Source organism: Clytia hemisphaerica, unplaced genomic scaffold (assembly GCF_902728285.1).
Source record: "Clytia hemisphaerica strain Z4C2 unplaced genomic scaffold, Clytia hemisphaerica genome assembly, whole genome shotgun sequence".
NCBI classification, from domain to species: Eukaryota; Metazoa; Cnidaria; class Hydrozoa; order Leptothecata; family Clytiidae; genus Clytia; species Clytia hemisphaerica.
This window is the reverse complement of record NW_027103910.1, coordinates 185,219-211,778: the sequence shown is the minus strand read 5'-3', so window position 1 is coordinate 211,778 and position 26,560 is coordinate 185,219. Positions and strand designations below refer to the sequence as shown.

Genomic DNA, 26,560 nt, shown 5'->3' with positions numbered 1-26,560 from the left:
AACACGTGAGTTGCTAAGCAAAAACCCTTCCATTACTTTATGCAATTGCTTCAAACTACCATTTATCGAAAAGTCATAAGTCAAAACTACATTTGTTTCTTTCGCGCATTTCACGCGATAACAAAATGGCGGATAATTTTGGACCAAAAAGTAGGAGGCTAAAAGTTTTGTCGATGGAAAATTGAACGAAGTCATCATTTTCGATAAGGTATAACAGTAATTCATACAGAAAAATCCTTTTCAAGTTCCATTTTTCACCTATTAGAGGTGGATTGGTCACGACGGTGGGATAGAGGGTCAAAAAAGGACTTTTTCCCAGCTTTTTGTTTCTTCTTCTTTTTTTATATTCCAGGAAAAAATTAAGCTTTAAGGTTAATTGGTGGATTGATTGATGAGTGGGTAAATTTCCTTTTCCCTATACAATTAACCTCAATATACGCTAGCTAGTTTCATACAGTCGTGGCCTCTTCATACTACATCTTCGCAGGATCAATTTTCAACAACAAAATATACATCTTTTGGTCTTTGGGTTTGTTTCTGACGTTTTTCCTTCAAAGAATGGGCCATTCTAGAATTTGTCTGTAACAGGGGGGCAGACGACACAGGATTTCTGAGGACAAAAGTTTTCACCAAAATTCGAATTTCCAAGGCGAGAGAGGAAAATAATGTATGAATTTCCAAGGCAATTGAACTAAAAAAGGCAAAAAAGAGTGGAATTTCCGATGCACTTTGCAAAAGTACATGGATTTTTATCAGAATTTGCGACTACCACTGGAAAAGAAAAAATTTTTCTGAGGCTAGAAAAAATTAAAAAATGCACGTCGTCCGAAGGAGGACGACCCTGCCTATGCCCCGGACAGTCCGGGGCAAATGTCTGGGGTTTGAAAAAAATAACTTTTTCCCCGGACCTACGTCCGGGGCTCCAATTTTTGCGCCATAAATTTACCCCGGACGTATATCGCCGACCACACTTTAAACCCCCGGACATTTTATCCAGGTCTAAAACTCACCCCCTCAAAATAAAAAAACTAACTTTACTTACCTTTCTCTGTCTGATCAGGATCCATTTTTCAGCTTTCGGTTAGATTTTAGAATTTGATTGCTGAACAAACCACGCTTGAGATTTAAGGTTCAAATACAGGCCTCACACACGAAACGCCAAAATCAGGACATTACAAGATCTTTTGGAAGACGGCGTTTGTCCACGGAAGAATATTTCAATGAATTAGAAAAAAGCCCGCGCGGTCAGCGATTCTATAAAAAGCGACCGCGCGGGCTGTCTGGGGCGTCCGGGGTAGTCTCTCAAAAACAAATAATACGGACCCCGGGCACGCATCAAAAAAACCCCGGACTGTCCGGGGCATAGGCAGGGTCGTGAAGGAGGGGTAAGAATAATATGACCAAGTGGTGTTTATTTATGTTATATTCTTTGTATTTCATTAATTGAACCTGACTCTAAAGATAAGAAATATACGAAATATATTATGACAACCATTATACAAAATTAATATAAATACAAGAAGCAAGAGCGGCGTGAAGGTCCAGCTGACGTGGCAATAACCGAATGTAGTTCCTACCGGGTTCCTTAAGTGACGCAAAAAAATTCACTTCCCATCCTCCACTCTGAGCTTCTATTCTTTGACACTTTTTTTGTATTGCTAAGTTTTGAAAGTTTTTGATGCATTTCACGAAATTTCGAAACTTTTGCCGCTGATGGGATTCAAACCCACTATATACAAAGCACCTATGATTAGAACGCCAGCGCCTTAACCACTCGGCCATCGAGTCATAACTGCTTTAAGGAGTTCAAAGTTCCTTATAAACATGGTATTTACTCCAAACTCTACCCGGGAGCTAAAACCCTAACCAGGGGTTAACTCCCATCCCCAACCCTAGCCCTAGCCCTACCTGACCCTACCTGAAACAACCCTTTAATCTAACCGAGAAATTTGACTCTACTACCAATTCAATCCAAAACATAGGTCAAACATCGCGTGGGTCGGCGGGTCAAAAATTCTAGATCGGCGGTTGGTTTAGCCTGGACTTGTTAATTTATTGCGCACACAGGCCCTGACAAAGACAAAATCTTTTCGATCAGTTGCTTTTTAAAGGTCCATTCTGCTGCACGCTGGACCAATAATTTAGGAAAATTTTATTAATTTCGCATAGCGAAAGTATTACAATAGTCTTTCGCGGTGTAATGAAAAAATTAGAAAACGAAAGTACTTGATACGGTGGACGAACTCACTAAAATCAATTTACAAATTGCACGCTCGTATAACCACGGACGATTTTCGCAGGTTTTCTTTGCATTACGCAGCCCTGTGAATCCAGGTCGGCATTCGGCAATGCCGACTTGAAAGCCGACGTAACTTGAGCTGAAGTCGGCTTTTATTTGCCGACGTAATTTACACTCTAGGTCGGCGTGCCGACAAAAGAAATGTTTTGGGTCGGCAAAGCCAACCTAAAGAGGAAAAATATTATTTGTTAGGTTAATCTAATTGTGTTATCATTTGATAACACATGGTAATCGAGCCTCATTCCATTCTCTTTATAAAACATAAAACTTAATAACACAATTATAGAGCAGCTGAATTTGTTAGTTCGTTAATTTTCTTCCTATTTTGTCTTTACCGACCTAAACAAGCTACTTAGGACGGCTTTGCCGACCTAAAATGACCTCTAGGTCGGCAAAATTTTGCCGGCCCGGTTTTGGTCGGCACTTAAGTGCCGATATGATTTTGTCTGAATTCACAGGGCTGATTACGTCATATATCTTTGTTTCTTTCCCTTCACAGTTTTGTTTTTTTTCTTTATTTTCTTATAAGCATATACTGTATAAGAATCAAATCAATAACTCTTGATAGACGGTGATATACCTTTCAGTAATTAGTTCTTACAAAGTAAACAAGGGTTGGCGTACAATATGAGCGTATTTATTTTTCTTATAAGCATTTACTTTATAAGAATCAAATTAATAACTCTCGATAGATGGTGATATATCTTTAGGTAATTAGTTCTTACAAAGTAAACAAGGGACGGTGCACAATATGAGCATTTTCATTTTTCTTATAAGCATTTAGTTTATAAGAATCAAATCAATAACTCTCCATAGACGGTGATATACCTTTCGGTAATTAGTTCTTACAAAGTAAACAAGGGATGGCGCACAATATGAGCATATTCATTTTTCATTTTTCATGGTTCCTTCTTCTGGGTGAGTGGGTTCATCGTTTGGGGGAAGGGGTTGTGGGGCTGTTTGAGGGAAAACTAGTGGGGGAGTTTGCACTGAGGGTGCTCCAGGAAAGGTAGTCTCCCCATGATGCTCCTCCTCTATAACTGCTTTGCTGCTTCTTCTAATTCCAGGTTGCTCTGAGTGGTTTTGCGTCCTTTCTGTTGTGGTGTGGTGTCAATGAAGTATTGGCATTTTTTGACATCATCTAGGTGCCTTAGTAGGGTTTTCGTTGAGAATAAATCTCTTATGAGAACACTTTTCATTTCTGCATTTATTTCCTGTATCTGATAAGGAGAAGGTAAAAATATTGGATCAAATTTAGATCTCTTTGTATAATTTCAAACTAATACCAAGTCCCCTTGCGTGATATCAGAGGATTTTCGGTATTTTGAGGCATTGATAGATAACCTCTTCATGTTGAATTTTCTTTTCTTTGTCTAGTGCCCGTGCTTTTTTGATGTTATTTTCAGTCAAGGCCTTTCTTGGAAATTTGTCTTTCAGCCCGTCCCTGAAAATCATGCTTGCAGGCGGCACACCCGTTGCTGGGTGAGGGGTCTGTCGGTATGTTTTGAGCGTTTCTTGTAAGATTTCTGCTTCATTCGTTTTTGAGTGCTGATTTATCTTCATTGCTTTTCCCACTGTTTTATGAATGTCTCGGCTGGGTTTTGACTAGGAAAATGAGGGTCGATGAGAACCTTGTTGCAACACCATGGGTTTTAGTAAACTCCTCCACTTTTCTTCTATTGAAAGGAGGACCATTGTCAGATATTTGATTTTCAGGATATCCATATTCATCATAGATCTCTGCTAGTGCAGGAATAACTTTTTCAGCTTTAGTTGAGGCTACGAGCTTTGCTGCTGGGTATCTTGATCCCAGATCTTGAACAACAACAAGATACTTGGATGATGGCATGGGACCAAAGAGGTCTACGGCCACTGTATCCAAGAGTTTTCAGGTACCTTGTGACTGGTTATAGGTTCCTTTGTTATTTGTGACCCCTTAAGCGATTTGGAGTACATTAAAAATGAGACCGGTATTGGTGCGGTCATTCTTCTGCCGCTTTTGGACTGGTTAATTGTGCGACTAAAAGCTGAAAAAAGCGGCCAGAAGACCGCACAGCACCGTATGGTCCGTGCGGACAAAGTGCCGACGAAAGCGGACGATGGTGCGGTCCCCGCCGTTTGTTTATATTTCTTTCGATTGCCGTAAGAATTTCAGCCTCGAGTTCAAACAAGCAAAACAATGAAAACAAAATGTCCGCTCCATGACCGCACTGAATACCGCACTCATTCTAATGGTGCTCTTTAGTGACCGATCAAGTGCGTTTGAATGGAATTTCTAGGAAAGATTTTTGGATAATTTCTGGTAGATACAAAGGTATCATTTTACCGCACGGTAATCTTTTTGCCGCTTTTTTGCCGCACATTTTATCGATCTGTCCGCACCAAGACCGGTCTCATTTTTAATGTACCCCAAATCGCTTGGGGGGTCACATTTTATCCACAAACAACGCGCAATCACTGCAAGAACTAACAAAACTTTTCACCTTATCATACATTCCATGGAAGAAAAACTGGAACATCAGTCTCCTTTCAATTCCACTTTGTCCTGGGTGAGATCCCCTGTGTGTGCTAGTTCAATAGCTAGTTTGTGTAGTGATTCTCGAAGAACAATTCTATCATCCTTGAGTATTATTCCGTTCGCCATAACCGTTAGTTCCGACATAATAGGTCGAAATCTTTTAACCTCTTTGGAGACGTTCTTAGGGATTGATTGATAGCCCTTCCAGAGATATTTTTGAATCTGACTGAGTGTTTTATCATCAGCGGGTTTCCTGAACGATTCTCGCTAGTGAAATGTGATCAACGACTTGTGTCATATGGAGTGCGTATAGAAGATTATTGAGGTCATTGCATTCTTCTCTCTGACCAATTGGAAGACTGGAAAGTTTTCTCCCATGACGAATCATGTAGTCTACTTGATTAAGAGACCCTTTCTGGTATTCAACAATGATCGGTATGTCTTCATGATTCAATTTGATTCGCTTTGTTCTAATGGAACAAGAACGCTTTCCATTGAATATGTGGACCAAGGTCTTGTGATCAGTGATCACCTTGATAAGGGCAGGCGAACATACAACATATTCACGGAATCGTCTGAGTCCAAAGTCAAGGCTAGCAGCTTCTAAATCCAATCGAGGACAGTGTTTCTCAGAATCATTAATTGTCCTTGAGACTAGAGCAATACTGGTTTCGCTTCTTCTTCTAAAGACGGACATTGTGCTAAAATTGCGCCTAGCCCCGTCTTGTGGCCATCAACAACAATAAACGTTCTAACATTTGGGTCACAAAAACGCAGGAGTACGTCCTTACGGAATGCTTCTATAAGGGAGTAGAATGCATCACTGTGTTTCTTTTGCCATTTAAATCTTACCCCTTTCTTTGTAAGCTCCCTCAAGGTAGAAGCTTTTTGAGAGAACCCCTCAATAAAATCATCATTACTCTGCATCATGCAGATCAAACTGATTAACTGCTCTTTGTTCTTAGGAGTGGTGAGGTGGTTCAAAGCTTCAACCTTTTCAGGATCAGCTGCTGAAATGACCATTCCCCAGAATTTGATTTCTTTTGCCCCAAATTTGCATTTATCCTTGTTGAGTGTGAGCCCTTTTTCTTGCATTACAAAAACAAAAAGAAAAATGAGATTTGTTTACTCTGGTTTGCTTGATAATTACACTACATCCTTGCTTGATAATTACACTACATCCTGCTTGATCAAGTTTGCTTTGGTGTTAGAGTTTTACCTTTATACAAAAACGACCAAGATAATAAAGAAATACAGACTGTTTAATTTTTTTTCGGGGTATTTTCTAGCTATAATGGCAAAAATTAGGAAAGTTTTGCTGTCATTTTGATATGGATACCAACTTTCTGAATCATAATAGTTAAAAAAGGGATACCCAACCCCTATTTTGGTATCAATACCAACCGAGGATAACTTTTTTCTAAAATAAGGGGAACCCACCCCCATCAATACCAACTTGATTTTTCAGACTTTTAAAGGAAAAAAAGACACCACCACCCGGCTATGGGTCTGGTATCTTGATGTTGACCCCCCCCTGTGTCAAATGATGACAGAGGGTGTCAACAACAATTTTTTGCCAAGTTAATGGGGTGAAAGTAGCCTATGGTCAAAATTTTTTGCTCAATGCTATCCTATTTCGGCCTATAAAGGGTTAACCCTTAGACCCCGAAGGACGCCAATAGGCGTCCAAAACAAGCCAAAATACAGAGTGTCAGTCTTGAAGCCATAGCTCCTGACCACTTGATTTATTAAAGGGGCATAAACGGAATGCTTTTAGAAAGAGTATGAAAATAGCTTTTCAATGGTATCAAAACCATCTTCTAAATCAAAGGCTACAAGCTTTTATGGCACTTTAAAGTTTAAATTTCAAAAAAAAAAGCTTTTTCTAATCCTGGAATGTTGAGGTTCCAGCTGCACTGTAAGATGTTTCTAGTCGAAAACTGAAGAACACTTACTTACTTGGAATAGACCTTTTTGTCTTTCCATCCGCCATATTGAATTGCATGCAAAAATTATGGTGGCCAAATTGCCGTGGTGAAATTCCCTTAGAAAGTATGCAAAACATATGCAAAAAGAAAATATTAATACCTACATGCATAATTGGCATTATATTAAAGTGTAATCTTGTAGAAGAAAGATTAGATTTGCTTCTTTTGAAAACTAGAAATAATCAAGAGGCTCATCTCTTAGAACAAGCACTTAAAAAAACCATAACATTAGACATAAACTCAAGCTGAAAAATTTCCCGCGAAGGTACAAACATCCTTATTCTGCTGACGGTAAATTTTTCTCCTGGGAATAGAACCGCCAAATGATCAAATCAAAACAGTGATCAGAACCCGCTGAATGTGTGACGTCATAATTATTGCTTTCAGTTTGCGTGTTTTAAAAGTTTGATGTGTGTACTCCGTCTTGGTGGATTTTTTTAATTGCATGAAAACAGAATATGCAATGTCTTTAAGAACAAATTTCTAAAAGGCTTTTTTGTTCTGTAAAATAATTCTTTTTGGATTAAGAAATTGCTTTTGTCTTTTTAATCTTTGTGTAAACTTATTATGTTTTGCATATTTTCCAACTAAATCCAACCACAGCTTTTTCGTTCCTCTATTTTTGCATAAAATTCAAGATGGCGGATGGAAAGGCGAAAAGGCCTATACTTAGAACAGATTCTGTGTTTCTTGAATATTCCTTTACTCATATAGGCTAGCTCTAAAGCTTATCTGTCAATCATTTTCTCAAGCGAAGAGTACACAAAGCGCTTTCTAGGTTTTATCAGTGAAGGTGGAACTTTGATATTCCTTGGTTAGAAAAAGCTATACCGTGAACTTGGGTAACTTGCATCAGTGAAGGCTAAAATGCATAGCCATCAAATGAATGACCAATTAAAGCAGCAAAAGATGAGCAAAATATGAACTATGCAGCTCCACTTGCAGCATTTTAGAATCTCATATTTGCCGTGCAAGTATTTTTGGCGAGTCACTCGCTGACAGAATTACAGGTAAATAAAACAGCATGGTTGGATAATAAAAAATCATGCGAGATCATAAATTTTAAGAGCCAGTTTTTTTAAGAATGAGGCAGTTCCTATAGTTTGAAACTTAGATTTTTTTGGATATGTTTTTAAGTACAATGAACTGAGTAAAATCCCAAAATATTTGGTCTAAAAATCCATAATGGCTGATTTATGCCAATTTGAAGTTTTTGACATTTTTGGGCATTCCTTAAAAGGTTATTTGATATAGAACCATGCTTTCTCAAATAAACTATACAATTTAAAAAAAAATCAAAATTTTCAAAATGATAGCTGGAGTTATGATGTCACAAAAACATTACAAATTTGATTTTAGGGGTATTTTAGAGCCATCTGACCTGTCCCAGGGGAGTTTGTTCCTGCTCAAAATAATAATTTCTAATAGTTCAGTCACTGGTCTATCTATTTGAAGTGATTGTAATAAAAAATTCCGGTCTTACTGGCCCCTAGAGCCGCGGATAAGCTAATTAGGTCTAAAAAAAGTACCAACTTTAGCCCAAGTTTCCTAGAAATCCCAAATATCTGTCTCAGGATCAAAAGAAAAACCTATGTGACCTTCTACCATTAATTTTTATATAAGGGGGGGGGGGCTCAAACTTTTTAACCAAATAAATTTAATATTTAATATTTTATCCCAAGGTCCACAGGTCTAAAGAAAGAAGAAATTTGTGGCATCACGATGGAACACATGACCTCACCTGCAGGGCAAATTACACACTCATAACTTGTTCATTTAATTGGGGCAGTGAACTCACTTTTATTCTCCAATCGGCGTCGCATAGGGTCAGCCCAGGTTTAGGTTCCAAGAAAAAAAATAGGGGGAGGGGGGTTAATAAAATAGCCCCAGCTAAATTTTAAGAAACAGATATTCAAAAACTATTTTGCTTGAAAGTTCTTAATCAAAATTATTGACAAGAGGTCATCTAAAAATCATTTGAAATATCAGGTACCGATTACTCAAAACATAGCCTCCCTATGAACTTTAGCCCCACATCTTTTGAAAAAAGTAGCCCCCAAACAAGAAAAAAAGATTTGGGCCCCCTAAGCCCAGGGGGTGTGCATTCTATGCTATGGTATTATTAAAGAAAATAAAGAGAGAAAAAACTAGAAAAATCAGGATCTTCATTGTTGGATAAGGTATTTTAGAAGGAATGATGTTGTGATAGATTTCTTCGGAGGGAAGATTTTAAAACAAGGTATGGGTGATCTCAATCATTCTTTCTCTCTTTTTTTTATAGGAAATCAAGCCATGGGGCTGCAGTCTTTACAAGAATACGTCGAGTCGTTGGAAACTCAAACTCTCTCCTTACCAACATATCTTGAAACTAAGATAAAGAAAACATCAAATTTATTACTGTTGAATGCTGATAATTATCTACGTTATTTCTACAATGAAGGCATTGATTGGGTGTGTGGGGGACAATGGAGTGAACTTTTTTTATCAGTTGAACGATTTGTACGTGTCTTTCGACAATCAAATATTGAACTGGTTGTATTTTTTGATGGATGTCTAAATCAAAGGACCATCTTTCATTGGACCTCAGTTCAACAAACTGTACGTGAAAGTGCAAAAGATGCATTATCCCATATTATTCACACCAAAAACATTCCGTTTAGATCAAAAGCTCGTGATTTTATTCCACCTGGTAGTTTACGCCATGCTTTACGACTGGCTTTCCGTGCATGTAATGTTATAGTCTGTTCGTCCTTAGAGGACACTTACAAAGAAACTGTATTATACTGTAAAGACCAAGACTGTATAGGAATTTTAGGTAACAATGCACAGTATATGTTTTACAAATTACCTCATTACGTCACAGTAAACAGTCGGTGGGTCAAAAAAATGCTGACCAGTTGTAGAGTTTTTAATATGAACCATATTTTAACGGAACTTGATTTACAACCGGATGATCTACCATATTTAGCAACCTTGATTGGAAGTTTAGAATTACCAGATAATCTCTTAGCATATTTGTATTGGGATCTGATTGATGAAGATAATCCTTTGAAGAAGGTTAAGGTAAGTGTACAACCTGTTAAATTTTTTTTAACATTCCATTTTATGACCATACAGGGGGCTGGACAAACATTTCCAGGGGGTTAACCGAGAAGAAATTCCAGGGAGTCTAAAGAAGTATTTTTCCAGGGGGTAAAAAGTTATTATCAAATTTCCGGGGTGAACAACTGATTTTAGTTTGTCCACCCTCACTTTAAGACATGAAAAGAATTTTTTCCAAGGGTTCTTTTGCAAATTTTGCCATTTCCAGGGGGTATCTACACTTTTCCAAGAAATTTGTTCGTTCACCCCCCTGTATGGAAATTTTATGGAACAGCCCATTTATTACACCTGTTTACTTTTTTTATGTCTTGTTTGAGAATTATTTCTGGATGTTACTCACAACTGTGTAATAAAATATGCGATATTACACACCCAAGGTATGAATACAATCTGTTTAATTTCATCCTCTTTTGTAGCAATATTTACTATGCACGATATTATCATTTATTAGACAAAAGGTGAAAAGGCTGGGACAATTCACCAAAGCTTGTATCTGTACTAGTATTATGCTCTCATTTTTTTTCTTTTTAAGTTTCAATCCGTATCTTTTTACAGGAAAATTTACCATCCGATGCAGTCCTTCCACCAAGTGAACTACGCTTGAAATGTGTAATAAAATTCATTCAAGATAACCGTGAGAGGATCACTGACATCAAATGGCTTTCAGAGCAAGTGTTTGAGAAAAGTACAAAATTATCTGTCGAGGAAGGGGAACAAAGACTGAAAGATATCATCGAGTTTTATAAAGACATTCTGCTGGCTTCAAAAGCATCAAGGATAAAAAATTTAACAGGTACAGTACTACAAGAGGGACTGTTTTTTGGAATGAAATTTCCTTTTGGTTTTTTAATACTTTGCTTAGTCAATTCATTTAAATTTTCTTTCATTCAATTTTAAAGATGAGCTACACAGTATGTTTTTCAATTAATTTATATGCTGGATTATCAGGTATCTCAGGTCGGCACTGATTTTAAAATTTGAATTTTCAAGTTTCTGAAGTTCTGAACCTATTATACAAGTTTAATCAATTCATGGACCGATATCCTTAGAGAGGTGATCCTCACTGTGCAATTTAGGGACTCTCTTGGATTCTCTGCGATGTTTTCCTTTGAATTGATAAAAGAAACAAAGATTTTGAACGTGTGGTGGAACTGTCTTCAAAATAAAAGTATTATTCTGCAAATTTGTACTTCTCTCAGATGAAGATGAACTTGAGTGGTCACCAGCTGGTTATCCGATCCCATCAGAATCCAAAAACAAACCTAATCATTTAAACAGATACAAGAAGCGGTGGCATATCAACGACGTTTCTAAACATTCAAAGAAGAAAAGAGAGGTAGGTAGATTTATATGTTTGGGAGTAATTTTATTGTTAACATCACAGTTCCATTTTCTCCAAAGCAATCTAATACCATAAATTTAGCAAAATTATTACAATTTGTGCTCTCATTGTGTGAAAGTCCTTCTATCCTGAAATTCTCTAAAAAATCATAATGTTCATGGTGTAATCCTAACATATAAAACTATAGATGGAAGACAAATTATTCAAACCATTTCACGATTATTATCAATGGTAATAATATCAGGCATTACCTTATTACATTAATATTACTAAGTGTAAATTTTCGTGTTAATAAAAACCCCCTTAAATTAAAACCAGTCCCTGTTTCCTCGAAAAAGCTGAAAAATTTGTGCTAATTTCAGATTGTCCGAATTTCAAGGCCGTTTGTTGAATACTCTTAGGTTCCAAATAAACGTGGGGTTTGAATAAACTGGGGGGGGGGGGTTGGAAAATTTTCTAGATTTTAATAAACAGGGGGACCTAATTGCCAGGGGTGTTGGAAATTGTAACCCAAAAATAAGGTAAAAATAGGCTAAAATCAGGCTTTTATTGTAATGTATAAGATAGTATAACAAAATTCTGAAATTCTGTGTGATTATTGAGAAGAAGAATAAAAAAAGATTTTCTCCATTTTTATTAGCATATTGACCAAGGGCCTTTGGTTGACAATACAAAAAAAATTGCTTCCAAATTTTAGAATCAATGTTAAAGATGTTGAAAAATTATTAATTCATGATATGCACCACTGCAATGACTTCCCGAGATTATGCAACTTTTCTGTTTTTTTTCTCCACCCAATATGTCACTTTTTCTATTGTTTAAATGACGTATTGGGTGGAAAATGTCATGAATATTCAAATTATTCTATTCAGCCAAAAGAAGCCGGGGTGACGACCATTGAGGACCCAGAGAAAGTGATCAAAGAAGGTACCCTGGAAGAGGCCGCACAAGCTCTCGAACAATTGGAATTGAAAGAATCCAAAGCTGAACAGCACAAAGACAATGAGGTATTGATTTCTCACGATATTGTATGGAATAGAATGGGCTTTTCCAGAAAAGGATTGTACCCCCTATGTTGAGGAGGTCTTTTTTGGGAAAGGTTGATTTTATTTAAATTTTTCAGGACCCCCTTGGATTTTTTTCTTCTTTTTTTTTGGACCAACCTGGATTTTCAACCTCGTTTTACTGACCACCTTGGATTTTTACACACAGAAAACAAGACTCCACTGAATTTTTTATTTTCCAGACCACCCTGGACGTCACACCTCCTCAACATAAGGGGGTTGGTTACAAACTATTTCTAGAATAGCCCAATATAATCCATGCTGTGGTTAGAGATATATATAGTTTTAGCATTTCAACTGATGCTTTTTATTAATAATTTTTTTTACATTTTAGTAGGCCCGACCGGGGGGGGGGGGTCTTGCAGTTACTCCTTGACACTATGTGGAGTAACTGCAATTCTGGACATTTTCTTCAGACACCACCACCCTTGCAGTTATTCCATAGTGTACTAACTGATTTTACCCTCAAAATTGGTGTATACCACCCCCAAAGAGGCCAAATTTGGCAATTTTTTCACTGAATTCCTCATTTTTGATACCATTTTACTGGACACGTCTTATTAACGACCTTTCAAGAGTTAAATATCTCAATCATTTTCCAAGTTTGTTAAAATATCTTTCATGCCTTGATTGAAGAAAAAATTTTGTGATTTTTTTTTTGACTTTTGAAAAAAATGTTCCGGAATTTTTAAAAACTAAAATTTTAAGTGAAAAATTGAAAAATGTGCTCACGTAGTACACCATATCCTACCAAAATCGACAATTTTGGGCTTAGGCACCACCCATGTTGCAGTTAGTCCACTTTGGAGTAACTGTTTTCCCAAATTTTGGTTTATATACCACCACGGTAGTAATTGTCATAGTGTTTATATAATAACTGCATGACCCCCCCCCTGGCCCCACTGGTAAAAAAATTTCATTAAAAATTTGCAAATTTGGGACAAAGCACCAGGAAGGTTTACACCAATTTTGAATATCGAAAGTACTATCCAGACTGTATTTATCAAATATTTCTCATAAACCCTTTCCCCAGAATACTGAGAGTCAACCGACCATAGCAGATGAAGAAAAACCAAGTACAACAACTTCCACTGAAGTAGGTGTAGATGAAAAGTCAAAAGATTCCAAAGCTGAACAAGAAGAAGAAGAAGAAGCCAATGAGGTCGAGAGTGACGTAGATGATGAGTCACTGTTCGTTGAATATCCTAGAGGTATGTCAGTGATCTCATTATATAGCTTGGGAAAATACAAGGTCAAGCTATATAATGTTGAAAGTTTTCTAGGGGTAAACCATTCGTTGAATATCCTAGAGGTATGTCAGTGATCTCATTATATAGCTTTGGAAAATACAAGGTCAAGCTATATAATGTTGAAAGTTTTCTAGGGGTAAACCATTCGTTGAATATCCCAGGGGTATGTCAGTGATCTCATTATATAGCTTGGGAAAATACAAGGTCAAGCTATATAATGTTGAAAGTTTTCTAGGGGTAAACCATTCGTTGAATATCCTAGAGGTATGTCAGTGATCTCATTATATAGCTTTGGAAAATACAAGGTCAAGCTATATAATGTTGAAAGTTTTCTAGGGGTAAACCATTCGTTGAATATCCTAGAGGTATGTCAGTGATCTCATTATATAGCTTAGGAAAATACAAGGTCAAGCTATATAATGCGGGAAGTTTTTTAGGGGTAAACCATTCGTTGAATATCCTAGAGGTACGTCAGTGATCTCATTATATAGCTTGGGAAAATACAAGGTCAAGCTATATAATGTGGGTAGTTTTCTAAGGGTAAACCATTCGTTGAATATCCTAGAGGTATGTCAGTGATCTCATTATATAGCTTGGGAAAATACAAGGTCAAGCTATATAATGTTGAAAGTTTTCTAGGGGTAAACCATTCGTTGAATATCCTAGAGGTATGTCAGTGATCTCATTATATAGCTTTGGAAAATACAAGGTCAAGCTATATAATGTTGAAAGTTTTCTAGGGGTAAACCATTCGTTGAATATCCTAGAGGTATGTCAGTGATCTCATTATATAGCTTAGGAAAATACAAGGTCAAGCTATATAATGTGGGTAGTTTTCTAAGGGTAAACCATTCGTTGAATATCCTAGAGGTATGTCAGTGATCTCATTATATAGCTTGGGAAAATACAAGGTCAAGCTATATAATGTGGAAAGTTTATAGGGGTAAACCATTCGTTGAATATCCTAGAGGTATGTCAGTGATCTAATTATATAGCTTGGGAAAATACAAGGTCAAGCTATATAATGCGGGAAGTTTTTTAGGGGTAAACCATTCGTTGAATATCCTAGAGGTATGTCAGTGATCTAATTATATAGCTTGGGAAAATACAAGGTCAAGCTATATAATGCGGGTAGTTTTCTAGGGGTAAACCATTCGTTGAATATCCTAGGGGTATGTCAGTGATCTAATTATATAGCTTGGGAAAATGCAAGGTCAAGCTATATAATGTTGAAAGTTTTCTAGGGGTAAACCATTCGTTGAATATCCTAGAGGTATGTCAGTGAGTGATCTAATTATATAGCTTGGGAAAATACAAGGTCAAGCTATATAATGTTGAAAGTTTTCTAGGGGTAAACCATTCGTTGAATATCCCAGGGGTATGTCAGTGATCTCATTATATAGCTTGGGAAAATACAAGGTCAAGCTATATAATGTTGAAAGTTTTCTAGGGGTAAACCATTCGTTGAATATCCTAGAGGTATGTCAGTGATCTCATTATATAGCTTGGGAAAATACAAGGTCAAGCTATATAATGTTGAAAGTTTTCTAGGGGTAAACCATTCGTTGAATATCCTAGAGGTATGTCAGTGATCTCATTATATAGCTTTGGAAAATACAAGGTCAAGCTATATAATGTTGAAAGTTTTCTAGGGGTAAACCATTCGTTGAATATCCTAGAGGTATGTCAGTGATCTCATTATATAGCTTTGGAAAATACAAGGTCAAGCTATATAATGTTGAAAGTTGTTTAGGGGTAAACCATTCGTTGAATATCCTAGAGGTATGTCAGTGATCTCATTATATAGCTTAGGAAAATACAAGGTCAAGCTATATAATGCGGGTAGTTTTCTAGGGGTAAACCATTCGTTGAATATCCTAGAGGTATGTCAGTGATCTCATTATATAGCTTGGGAAAATGCAAGGTCAAGCTATATAATGCGGGTAGTTTTCTAGGGGTAAACCATTCGTTGAATATCCTAGAGGTATGTCAGTGATCTAATTATATAGCTTGGAAAAATACAAGGTCAAGCTATATAATGCGGGAAGTTTTTTAGGGGTAAACCATTCGTTGAATATCCTAGGGGTATGTCAGTGATCTCATTATATAGCTTGGGAAAATACAAGGTCAAGCTATATAATGTGGAAAGTTTTCTAAGGGTAAACCATTCGTTGAATATCCTAGAGGTATGTCCGTGATCTCATTATATAGCTTGGGAAAATACAAGGTCAAGCTATATAATGTGGAATGTTTCCTAGGGGTAAACCATTCGTTGAATATCCTAGAGGTATGTCAGTGATCTCATTATATAGCTTGGGAAAATACAAGGTCAAGCTATATAATGTGGAAAGTTTTCTAGGGGTAAACCATTCGTTGAATATACTAGAGGTACGTCAGTGATCTCATTATATAGCTTGGGAAAATACAAGGTCAAGCTATATAATGTGGAAAGTTTTCTAGGGGTAAACCATTCGTTGAATATCCTAGAGGTACGTCAGTGATCTCATTATATAGCTTGGGAAAATACAAGGTCAAGCTATATAATACTGGTAGTTTTCTAGGGGTAAACCATTCGTTGAATATCCTAGAGGTATGTCAGTGACCTTGACCCTGTACATTACCAAGCCATGTTGCTGGAACATAGTGGGCACCGCCTGAATTCTGAGGAGGGGGTTGGGTTGGTGAGGATTTTTTGATTTTTAAAAAGAGGTGGAGGTCAAGTTGATGAAAAATTTCAGGTGGGAGTGACATTTTTCCGGCTGGGGTTGTCAAGTTTTCTGTGTGTAAGATTTTGTTTGATTTTTCACTTTTCTCTTTTCCAATATTCCAGAGAAATGCAAGAGAAATATAAAAAATTACTGTCACAGACTGTCACAAAATGTAATATAGTTTAAAAAATCATTATTTCCTCTGGCCTCATTCTGTCCAGTTTGTAGTCCTCAGGACTTTAACCAGAAGTTTTCAAGTTGGGTTCAAGGATTTTACAAATATAGGTGTGGGTAGCTGAAATAAGGTGGGGGCTGAACTGATAAGAGATTTTAGGTCCGAGGGTCAGGTGTGGAGTTGACCTTTCTTCAGGTGGTGGTTGACCTTTTTTCAGGTGGTGGTAGGGGAGTTGCACACTATGTGGAAGTTGGAAGATGTTACCCAGTATGGTTCGCGAATTGTAAAGAAAAAAAGGCTTATATATATTTTCTCGTGTTATAGAAATCAAAGTGACGCCGGTGGTCGCTGATATCCATGAGGATGTCTTGAGCATCGCCAGAAAGCGTCATCAAAGCGGACAGATGTGTCAAGAAATCTTGAATCTCCTTACTAAAGGTACGCATCGAGGTGCTTCAAATTTGAAACCGCCATGGTGCTTTTCAATCTCAATCATAGAGTTATAGAGTATTTGTACTTTAAGGGAAGAAATTTGCAAATCCGCGAAACTAATTCCCGCGAAAACGTCTTCCCTTAAAGTAGTTTAAGGTCTCAAATTAACAATATACAAGTAATGGTGTAACGAGTTTAGTACTCGTTAACGAGATTTATGCGTTAGACATAAACGATCGTGAGTATTCTAGACGGATCTACGAAATTGACCAGCCTTATAACATCCCGTTACTGTAACCTGAATCACTTCTGGAACTTCTAGCGTTTTTTCTAGTTACCTCGTTCCCATTAATTTTCACGCGCTTTTATTTTCATACACCTCTTAACATAGGTTTTTTGCTCTCTCCTTAGTTTTATTTTTGCGCATGTTTTATGTGATTTAAAGGTATGAATATCCTACTGTATTTCTTATACGATTCCTTCGATTCGTTCAATCGCTCTATTTTTTTCGCTGTCAGGCGAACTTTCGATCAACATGACTATGGACGATGAAACACCGACCGCTCGTCTTCCCATCCCGCTCATTTATCGGCCGTTACGCCGTTTGATGTACGGTGTATTGTTCGGTGCGAAACTCTCCATCGCCGATGATGTCGAAAGTGAAGAAGCGGCGGAGAACAAAGAAGAAAATGAAACTGAAGACTCAAAGGTAAAGAAGGTTCTAAGACTAGCATATTCTTTTTCTTATTCGCTAGGTGGTAGACCCGCATCTACTTTTACTTGCATGCTAGTGATGTAGCGCTGTTTGTCGTTATGAAAAGTTTTTACACTACAATGGCTTCTTTGTGGGTACCACTTTAAAAGAAAACTCCGATCAAAGATGGCGGAGGGATATAACTTGGTCCATGGTGGAACTTTTCTATCCCTTCCAGACTATGGATGTGCCCTCTTAGACTATACAGTTCCACGCTCTCAAGTTCGACGTTCTACTATTCGATAGGCTCCCTTATTCGATGAAATTTAAAGTCGCCGTCATTAAGAAACTCTCATAAACTACTCTACTATTCGATAAGCTCCCTTATTTGATGAAAATCCGATTACCTTTGAAAATTGAATTGGAGAGTTTCAACTGTATTTGGTTTAGTTCGAGCGTCAATCATGGTAAAACATTAAGTTATTTCATTGAAAATTTCATAATTTCCTTTCAATTTAATAGGTTAAAACAAAATAAATATAAATTCATTGTACGTTTGTAAATGTTTCTCTTTTATCAGGTCAAAGACGATGTAGCGAGCAAAGAAAATGAAGAAGAGACAATTGAAAACAAGACAGAAGAAAGCGAAGAAACAAACGAAATGCCTGATGAAACGCAACAAAAAGAAGTTGACGATACACAGAAGTCAGAGAGTGAGGCCAAGGAAAAAGAAAAGGTCGTGCAGGATAATGAACCGGCGCCGAAAGAAGACAAAGAACCGGTACCGAAAGAAGCCGTTGGTTTTGTCGTCAAAGAGTGGTGTGTACACAGTGACAAGAATTTAAAATCACCAGATTGTGTGACACCAAAAGGTATGGCCCCTGGAAAATAGTCTATGGTTTTACGTTATTCCTTTTCCGAAAGCGTCTGCGAAAGCGATGTTTATATTGTCGCGCGGGAAGAGGTTGATCGGTCCTCTCCTGGCACATCAAGAAAATATTTATTTTTATGCCCCAGACGTTTATGATCTGACCCGCCGTTAGAAGACGGGGAGGACTAGAATGTACAGTGGAATTCAGAGTGACAGCAGAGCAAAGTAGACATCAGTTTTTCTTCAATACATGTTTCACATAAAAAGTTCCATTAAGATAAATAACATTCAGCTTACGATAAATTCGATAAATTAATACTTCTCTATATACATATGTCTGCGTCCAGACGTTGTCGCTATCTCGAGATGGCGACTTGGCTCCTAGTGATCACCTTCCGTGGTTCCTCCACAGGCATCCTATCAACGGGCATCCTATACAACGGGCATCCTATACAACGGGCATCCTATCAGCGGGTATCCTATACAACGGGCATCCTATCCAGCGGGCATGCGACCATGGTTCGCGCATCACCAAACGGTGGAACATTGCGATCGATCGCGGAAGTAGGCTTTGGCAGACCTGGTTCCTAGGACGGGGTCTGCAGAAGCCTATGTTCGCGCGACTCTTGATTCTCCAAGTGACTCTGGGTGATCTTCTTCCCAGGTCTTGCTCGGCCGAGCGCCAGTTGAGAATCCTCGAGCTTTCCATTTCGTTGAGATATACTAATCTCATTCATAATTCATTTTTATTCACATTCAACTACGTATTTTTTCTACAAATAAATCCCTCATCACAATATATTGTTTATATATATATATACGATTGACAGTTAATTTTGATGTAACTGTTTTGCTTTAGCCAATAAGCGCGCTCAAAAGCTCGTTTAATATTCATCCCAAATCTGGTTGAAAAGGTCAAATCGGTGCGCTAACCTCTTACGGAGCCTTTAGAGAAAATACGCGTTCAGCGCAGAGTATCAGAATCAACTCGGAGACAAACAGCATGACCCGCGGCCCCCTCCGCTACATGACCAATTTACTACCATACCGAATTTTTATTTTCACAGCATTGAGTTGGGGAGTACCACCGCTCAAGAAACTATGGTTTGGTACGGACTCTGAAGACAACGCCAATCGCTTGAAGGCGTTTCTTTCCGTCATGAAAAGCGACACAGTTAACATGTCAAACACCGCCATGGTGCCGCAACGGTTGATGTTATTGTGTTGTGTTCTGAGGTACGGTATCGTTAAGTAGAAGACCTACTTTAGGCGTACAAACTTTCGCAAGCAGAAACTTTCACCTTTTTCTTAAAAGTAAATGCATTTGAAAATTCTTAACAAGGTGATTCGCGAAAGTTTATTCTCGCGAAAAATTCTCTCGAAAAATTCTCTCGAAAAATTCTCTCGAAAGTTGAAAATCTATAAAGCTATCTATCAAAATCATGCCTTTAAAGCGTCGTTGAATTCATAGAATACCAGTTTTAATCAAATTCAAGGAGTATTTACGTCACTTTTTAGCCTTTTTATGGAAATTTTTCATCTTGATCATCCAATTCGCGAAGGTTTATACTCGCGAAAAATATTATTTCCTCAAATTCGCGAAAGTAAAGGTCGTAAATTCTGCGATTTTCGACCTCGCAAAAGTTTCTGCTCGCGAAAGTTTGTACGCTTAAAGTAGGTTAGACGGTCGACTTTCTCCTTTACCTTTCTACGTTCCCCTCGTTTCTGTAGAAACTCTTTAAAGTTAATGCTATGCATTCTTTTGACACCACTGCATCAACTTTATTCAATCATTTTCAAGCAAAGATTGAAAAACCGCCGACTTTCCGTCGATCCTCTGCCATTTCATCAAATGAAAGGAAAGGCAGAAAGCCGTCTATCTAAATTAGCTCTTACAGCTGTCTTTCTTTAATCCGATCTTTATGGGACTATATTTTTAATAGAATTAGAGGAATGCTGGAATTATAGAGGAGCATTTTACACTGATTTCCGACTGAAGGGGCCAAGATTTAAGGTCGAATTACAGAAAGATTCCAATAAAAGAAGTTCGAATTAGCAAGTGTCCATTGTACATTCTTCTTACATGTAAAGAGTTCAAAGTTCTTCGTCTCAACCAAATACAAGGGTTGCAAAATTATATCAATGTAGTCAAAACAATCATTCGAAAAAGTCCACGTGATTTGATTCCAATGTTACTTGGTTTACAACTATTAGTGTCAATATCATCAAATGAAATAAATGTCATGTAACAAGCACATAAAAATTTCGAGTAAAAGCGCGATTTGTCTTCAGTCTTTAATTTTGCAACCTGTGTATTGAGAAAAAGAATTTCCGCCTTTAAATTCAGCAAATCTTAAAAATCCTTATCATTTCTTTCCTTTGCTAGATACCTGATCCAACAAGACTCCAAAGTTTCTGTGCTGACGAAACAAGATATCGATGCTTTCCTTGCACAAGCACTGTCAGCTCAACTGACTACCGAACACAACACTCAAAGCCTGGCTAATCTTAAGCTGAACCAAGTTGACGCAAGGTATTTTCTTAAGAGAAAGTCGTCAAAAATAGGCGAAAGCTTTTTTAATGTTTTTTAGAACAAAGTTGTATTTTTATTCAAGCAAAAGCTTTTCGGTTAAAACCATCTTCAGTGTTCGATGTGTAAAGTTAAATGGAAGTCAAAAAGAAACACTATATGCATTTTTGTACAAGATGACGCACATCTTGTAGAAAATCTGAAAGAAAGGTACGGTAGGTAGGGTAGCTCACTTTTTATAATCGGATAGATTGGTTTATTTGTTTCCATTTCATATTACAGATGTATCCAGTTATCTTCCATCTTCATGAGCGGTATTGAGAACGCCATTATCGCCAACGACGCCTGTGGGTCGCCCGTCCCATGGGAGTTTTGTTGCCCGTGGAACTTCTTCGACGGGAAACTATTCCACACCAAGTGGTTGCAATCCACAATGAATTTCAGCATAACCGATCTCTGCGAGGGAAAGGTTTGTAAAGAAATTTGTGTACACGTTTTGTTTTTTTTAAGAAACTAGTTTTACCAAGCAGCCTCAATGTTTCTTAAGAAATCGGCCTTTTGAGCCTTAAATGTTTCTTACATGTTTCTAAACTTTTTGACATAATTAGCCTTGATTGGAAGGTTCTTATAAAAAACTGAATTAAAAAATGTTATTTTCCCATTCTCAGCCTCAGCATGTTTCTTAGATGTTTCTTAGTTTTTAGGCATTCTGAGCCTCATGTTTCTTAAAAGTGTGTTTCTTAAAAAAAAAAGACGTGTACCCTTATCGCTAACCTCTTTAACTGCTAAGCTTTATCTTTTTCGAAATTGGTAGGTACCCACAAAGAAGCCATTTGGCTTCCGTACATAGAGGATAGAGGATATAGTGTCCGGGGGTAGTGAAAAATTTACAAAATTTGCCCTGTCTGCTCCCAGTAAACTTGCTCTGTTTGGGGATAATACGGTTGAATACGGTACAGTAGGCGAAAAGTTTTCAAAAATGAATTATATTCAAAATACAGGGTGTCCTTAACAGAGAATAAATAGTCTTCGACATTTGAAATCCTCTTTTCACGAAAGTAATGTCTTTAAAATTTCTTGGAAGGGCCATTCGCGAAAGTTTATGCTCGTGAAAGTTTGTACTCCTAAAGTGATTGTTCAGTTTATTGGTGTTTAAACTGTTTTCCAGCCAGAAATTTCTCTGGATAGCCGATCTTTTCATAAGAAACTGATTGGCAAACTTTTAATCCAACAATTCTAATTCTATCCAAACTTTTTTCTTTACAGCCACACATTGCTGAAAAGCTGGAACGTCTACGATGGTGTGTTACCGAAGGTCTGGACTCAAAGTACTCCATCACGGGGCTCGAACAAACCAAAAAATTCTTCAGCCCTTTTGGAACACCTGTTTCCATGCACTCTACTCCCTTCATGGGCAACATGCGGCCGTCGGGCGTTCCTCCGATGCGTGGCGGTGGGCGGTCACGTGGAACGGGTGGCAAACAAATGGTTCATGGAAGCGGTGGTACCCTGCATGTAAGTTCCTCTTAGTTTTAAGTAAGGAATAAGGAGTCGCTGATTTTCATTGCACTCTCTTTTTGTGGATTCGCCTACCAAAGTCATTTTCTTCACTTCCATATCTTGCAGGCTTTTTTGCATGCCCTTTACGCGCCCGGTTATCAGACGCTGCCCCTCTTTGAAATTACTAAAATATTGGTAAAAACAGTCTTTTTAGTGGAAAAACACTGGAAAAACATTGTACATAAGCCTTCACTTTTAAAAACAAGGCGAGATTTCTGTTGATTTTTTCGTTAAGCAATTATTCATTTTACTTTTTGAGGACCGCTATTTAACACTCTTTCATTTAGCTTCCCTCACACGTTGAAGGTTTTAAACTTTACACCTTTCTGGGATTACAAAATTGGGGAAATTCATTTCAACTTGATAATATTTTCAAACTTTTTGATTTTGAATCTGTAGGTTGCTGGCGTCCCAGTCGCACATTGGGGTGGAAATAAAGCAGGCGTTGGCTACTCGAAAAACGCCCCTTCCGTGCTCGTCGGTGGTCCCAATTCAGTCGATCTTCCTAGCAGTCACAAACGTGGCCGAGGTGGGCGTGGACGCCCTTATGGTCGTGGTGGTAGAGGCAGTTACCATAACAAACAAAATCGACAAAATATAGCAAACAATGCACCACCACCACCACCACCCCCATCTGTCGGTCGTGGCCTCTTAGAAACGCCTGTCATCTCACCATGGCAACAGGGGTTCGGTTATGAAGAAGTGCAAAACGCCAACTTTAAACGTTACATGAAGGGCGTGCAGAAGGTGGAAGAGGTGCGATCAAACATTAGCAAGCTCCAACACCAGCGACAAGTATACAGCAACCGTACGCGTTATCAACACAACCAGCAGCAACAGCAGCAACAACAACAACAGAAATTCGACACTTCTCCAACGCCCCGACAGCCGTTACAACACAACAGCTACTACTCTCAACAACCCGTTAATTTCAACTCGCCACGAGGCCCAGCTACTGGCTCTTCACCATCGGCTAACGGCATTTCATCGCCTAGCAACGGGTTCCATCACCATAACAACAAGCCTGACACTTACGGTTTCAACAACAAGAATATGTGGGTTGGCAAAGGCCGAGGGATGTCCGGTGGAACCGGGTTTTCGCCGACCAGTCCGAATTACAACGCATCGTTTTCGTCCGCACGAGGTGCTTCGAGTTCGACGCGCGGCCACACTCGCGGTGGGTACCGATCACAACATCAACAGCTCAGTCATGGTCGTGGTAACTGGATGCCAAGTAACGTGGAATGAGTAATTTTATTTGATTTTTGTTTTTTTTTTTAACGATTGTTTTCTTCCCCCATATTTTAGTAAATTCATTTTTTGATACCCCACGGTAGATTTTCAAAATAGATCTTCAAAAATTTTTTTTTTAACTTTTTGGGCTCGTTTTTTTTTCAGTCATTCGAAATTTCTTAAAATCCATCAATTATATAGCTATGAACGTGTCTTTGAACTAGGTAGACATTTGACTTATTTCGCCCACTTTTCAGTCATTTTTTAGCTGGTTACTTACCAAGATTTTAGAATAACGAGAAGTTCTGTTTTTTTTCCCTCGTTTGGTCAAGTTTTTTTGAAGTTCCTGCCGTTCTGTGTTTTATTCAACATGTTTGATTGATATTAATCTACGTTTAAATATCTATGCTTCAACTTTATTGTGTATTTTTCAAATTTTTTCCTTATTTTTTTTGTAACTTTTTTGCCTTTTTTAGCGCGTTCTTACTTAGATGGGCTTTTTTTCTTCAGTGACTCGATTTCGAGAATATGTATTTTTTGCGTTTTTAAAGTTTTATGAAAATGTTACTTCGATGTATATATCTGAGAGAAGGGCTTGCCCTGACATCCTGAAGCTATATTCATAATAACCATGACGTAATGTTTTAAACGGAAGCACACAATATTTTTAACGGAGGGACTTGCCACTACAGTTAACGCGCTCTAATTTGACGTTCTTCTATTCGATAGGCTCCCTTATTCGATGAAATTTAAAGTCCACGTCAACAAGAAACTCTCATAAACGACGCTCCCTTATTCGATAAAAATCCAATTCCTCTTGAAGATCGAATTAGAAATCGTCAGCAGTAGTTTTATTTTGTAAGTTCAAATTTAGTGGTAAACTGTCTTTTTTTGGTGCTTCCGTATAAAACATTACGTCATGAATATCATGAATTTCTTGAAAGCCTAAGGTTTTCCTTTGGGTCGTTTTTTCTCAAAGCTTTAGAATTTAAAGTGAGGCGTTGAATTATAGTCGAATCCTTGAGGTTAGCTTAATTTCAACAACAGCAGTTAAAATGTGGTCGGTGTAGACTTTTTGACGATAGGGTTGCAATGCGATTTTGGAAATTTTTCTGCCCAGTTTTCCCCCAAATGTTTGGTAATCTACCACACCACTGCTCAATATCTAATAAACGGTATATGCCAGTTACGAAAATTGGGGCAGCATGTTAAGCCAGATCTTTCACCGTAGAAGTTTCAACAATCACTGTAGGAGACAAGAGCTCTACAGTTCAAACCCTATCATAGGTTAACTGTTATAAATCGCTAGACTATTCTAAATCGCTAGATTATTCCTTCTGTTATTCAAACACTATCTGCTTAGACGAGATTAGAGATGAGAAATCCTTTTCATTTATAAGAACAAGTTTTTTACTGGATAAATTAGACGAGGATTTGAATAACTGAAATGTGTATTTTAACAATATTGTAATTTTTTCTAAGTAGCCCTGAAGGTTGGTTCTCTTTTGTATTTAATGAGAGAGGTCAAGGAGAAACATAATTTGTCTTACTTTATCTTTTGTTCTTGCTACACAGATTCTATTGAGCTATTTTAAAGTATAATCCTCTTTCGAGTCTGTTTTTTGTCAAGTTCTTACAAAGAAATAAGGTCGAGTAGATTGATCCTCCTTGTAGCCTGGTGCGAATTTACATAGGGACGTCACAGAATTATCCTAACGAAGCTACACGTTTTTTTTAAGAAAGGCACTTTTAAGAAACATGAGACTAAAAAGTAAGAAACATCTAAGAAACATGCTGTGGCTAAGAATGAGAAAATAACATTTTTTAATTCGTTTTTTTTCTTCAAAAAGTTTAGAAACATGTAAGAAACATTTAAGGCTCAAAAGGCCGATTTCTTAAGAAACATTGAGGCTTCGTAAAACTAGTTTCTTAAAAAAAAACGTGTATTCTTTGTGGGCTTTTGAATCCCCTAGTAATGCAATGATGTTCTTAGAGTGTATTTTCAGCTTAGACCGAGGACACAACTTAACTTTATAAAAAGTTTTAATGATATTTTATTATGATAAATACGTTAGAATTTTATTGTTTGATTGATTCTCTGTTATTTTTGGTAGTATACGTTTTCAGCATCTAGAAGAACCTTTAATTTAAAACTCTCATAGTAGAGCGGGTCAGTCTCTAAAATGCTCAATCAACTTCAAACTTATAATAGACACATTCGAAATTGATATTTTAACTTGCCTAGAGCCTCTAAAAAGCAATCTTCTCATTTTTAGATATACTGTGTCCATTTTAACAGTACAGTAGAAATATTCCTAACAGTATTTTTTGAGTTTGTGAAAAAGCAATTTTTAGAGTTTAGTTAGCTTAACTTTTTTCTTCATTTTTTTGTGAATTTATATATTTTTTTCATTTTTGTTTCATTTTCATTTTTTTTTTTTTTTTGCAATATCTTTAAAAGTATGTCTTAAAGGATTTCGTGTTGGAGAAGAGACATGGAAATAAAACGGAAAATTCACATTTGAATCAGATTATATTCCCCGAATTCCTTAAAACTCATATAAAAGGAACTGGGTTACATAGTCAGGGTAGAATTGCATAACTCCCCGGAAAAGAATGGTGTAGGGATGAAATTTTGCACAGAGGTTTTCCAGGAACATGTCAGTTCGGGAATCACCAAAAAAAGCCCGTTAAAAGTTAAATATCAGAAGACATTGCATTACAATCTAACGCCCGGGGGGGTACTAGGGTTGGCGAATGAGGGGTATGTGCGGACGGGACCTCCGAAAACTGA

At 37.5% G+C, this 26,560-nt stretch overlaps 1 protein-coding gene and 1 long non-coding RNA gene across 2 annotated transcripts; one reads left to right on the top strand and one right to left on the bottom strand.

Moving 5' to 3' along the window:
* Window positions 1-81: 81 nt before the first annotated feature.
* On the top strand, window positions 82-26,280 carry LOC136809175 (constitutive coactivator of PPAR-gamma-like protein 1 homolog). The gene is made up of 14 exons (XM_067065692.1): window positions 82-208; window positions 9,087-9,868; window positions 10,463-10,700; window positions 11,107-11,243; window positions 12,122-12,256; window positions 13,347-13,524; window positions 16,771-16,884; window positions 17,397-17,587; window positions 18,153-18,444; window positions 19,511-19,679; window positions 20,830-20,976; window positions 21,256-21,442; window positions 22,240-22,488; window positions 22,933-26,280. The coding sequence occupies exons 2-14, from the start codon at window positions 9,098-9,100 to the stop codon at window positions 23,779-23,781; spliced, it is 3,657 nt and encodes a 1,218-aa protein (XP_066921793.1). The 5' UTR covers window positions 82-208; window positions 9,087-9,097; the 3' UTR covers window positions 23,782-26,280.
* LOC136809208 (uncharacterized) lies at window positions 2,402-2,692 on the bottom strand. The gene is made up of 2 exons (XR_010846958.1): window positions 2,659-2,692; window positions 2,402-2,619 (listed from the first exon to the last, which is right to left on the bottom strand). It is a non-coding gene; the product is annotated as an uncharacterized lncRNA (long non-coding RNA).
* Window positions 26,281-26,560: the final 280 nt, after the last annotated feature.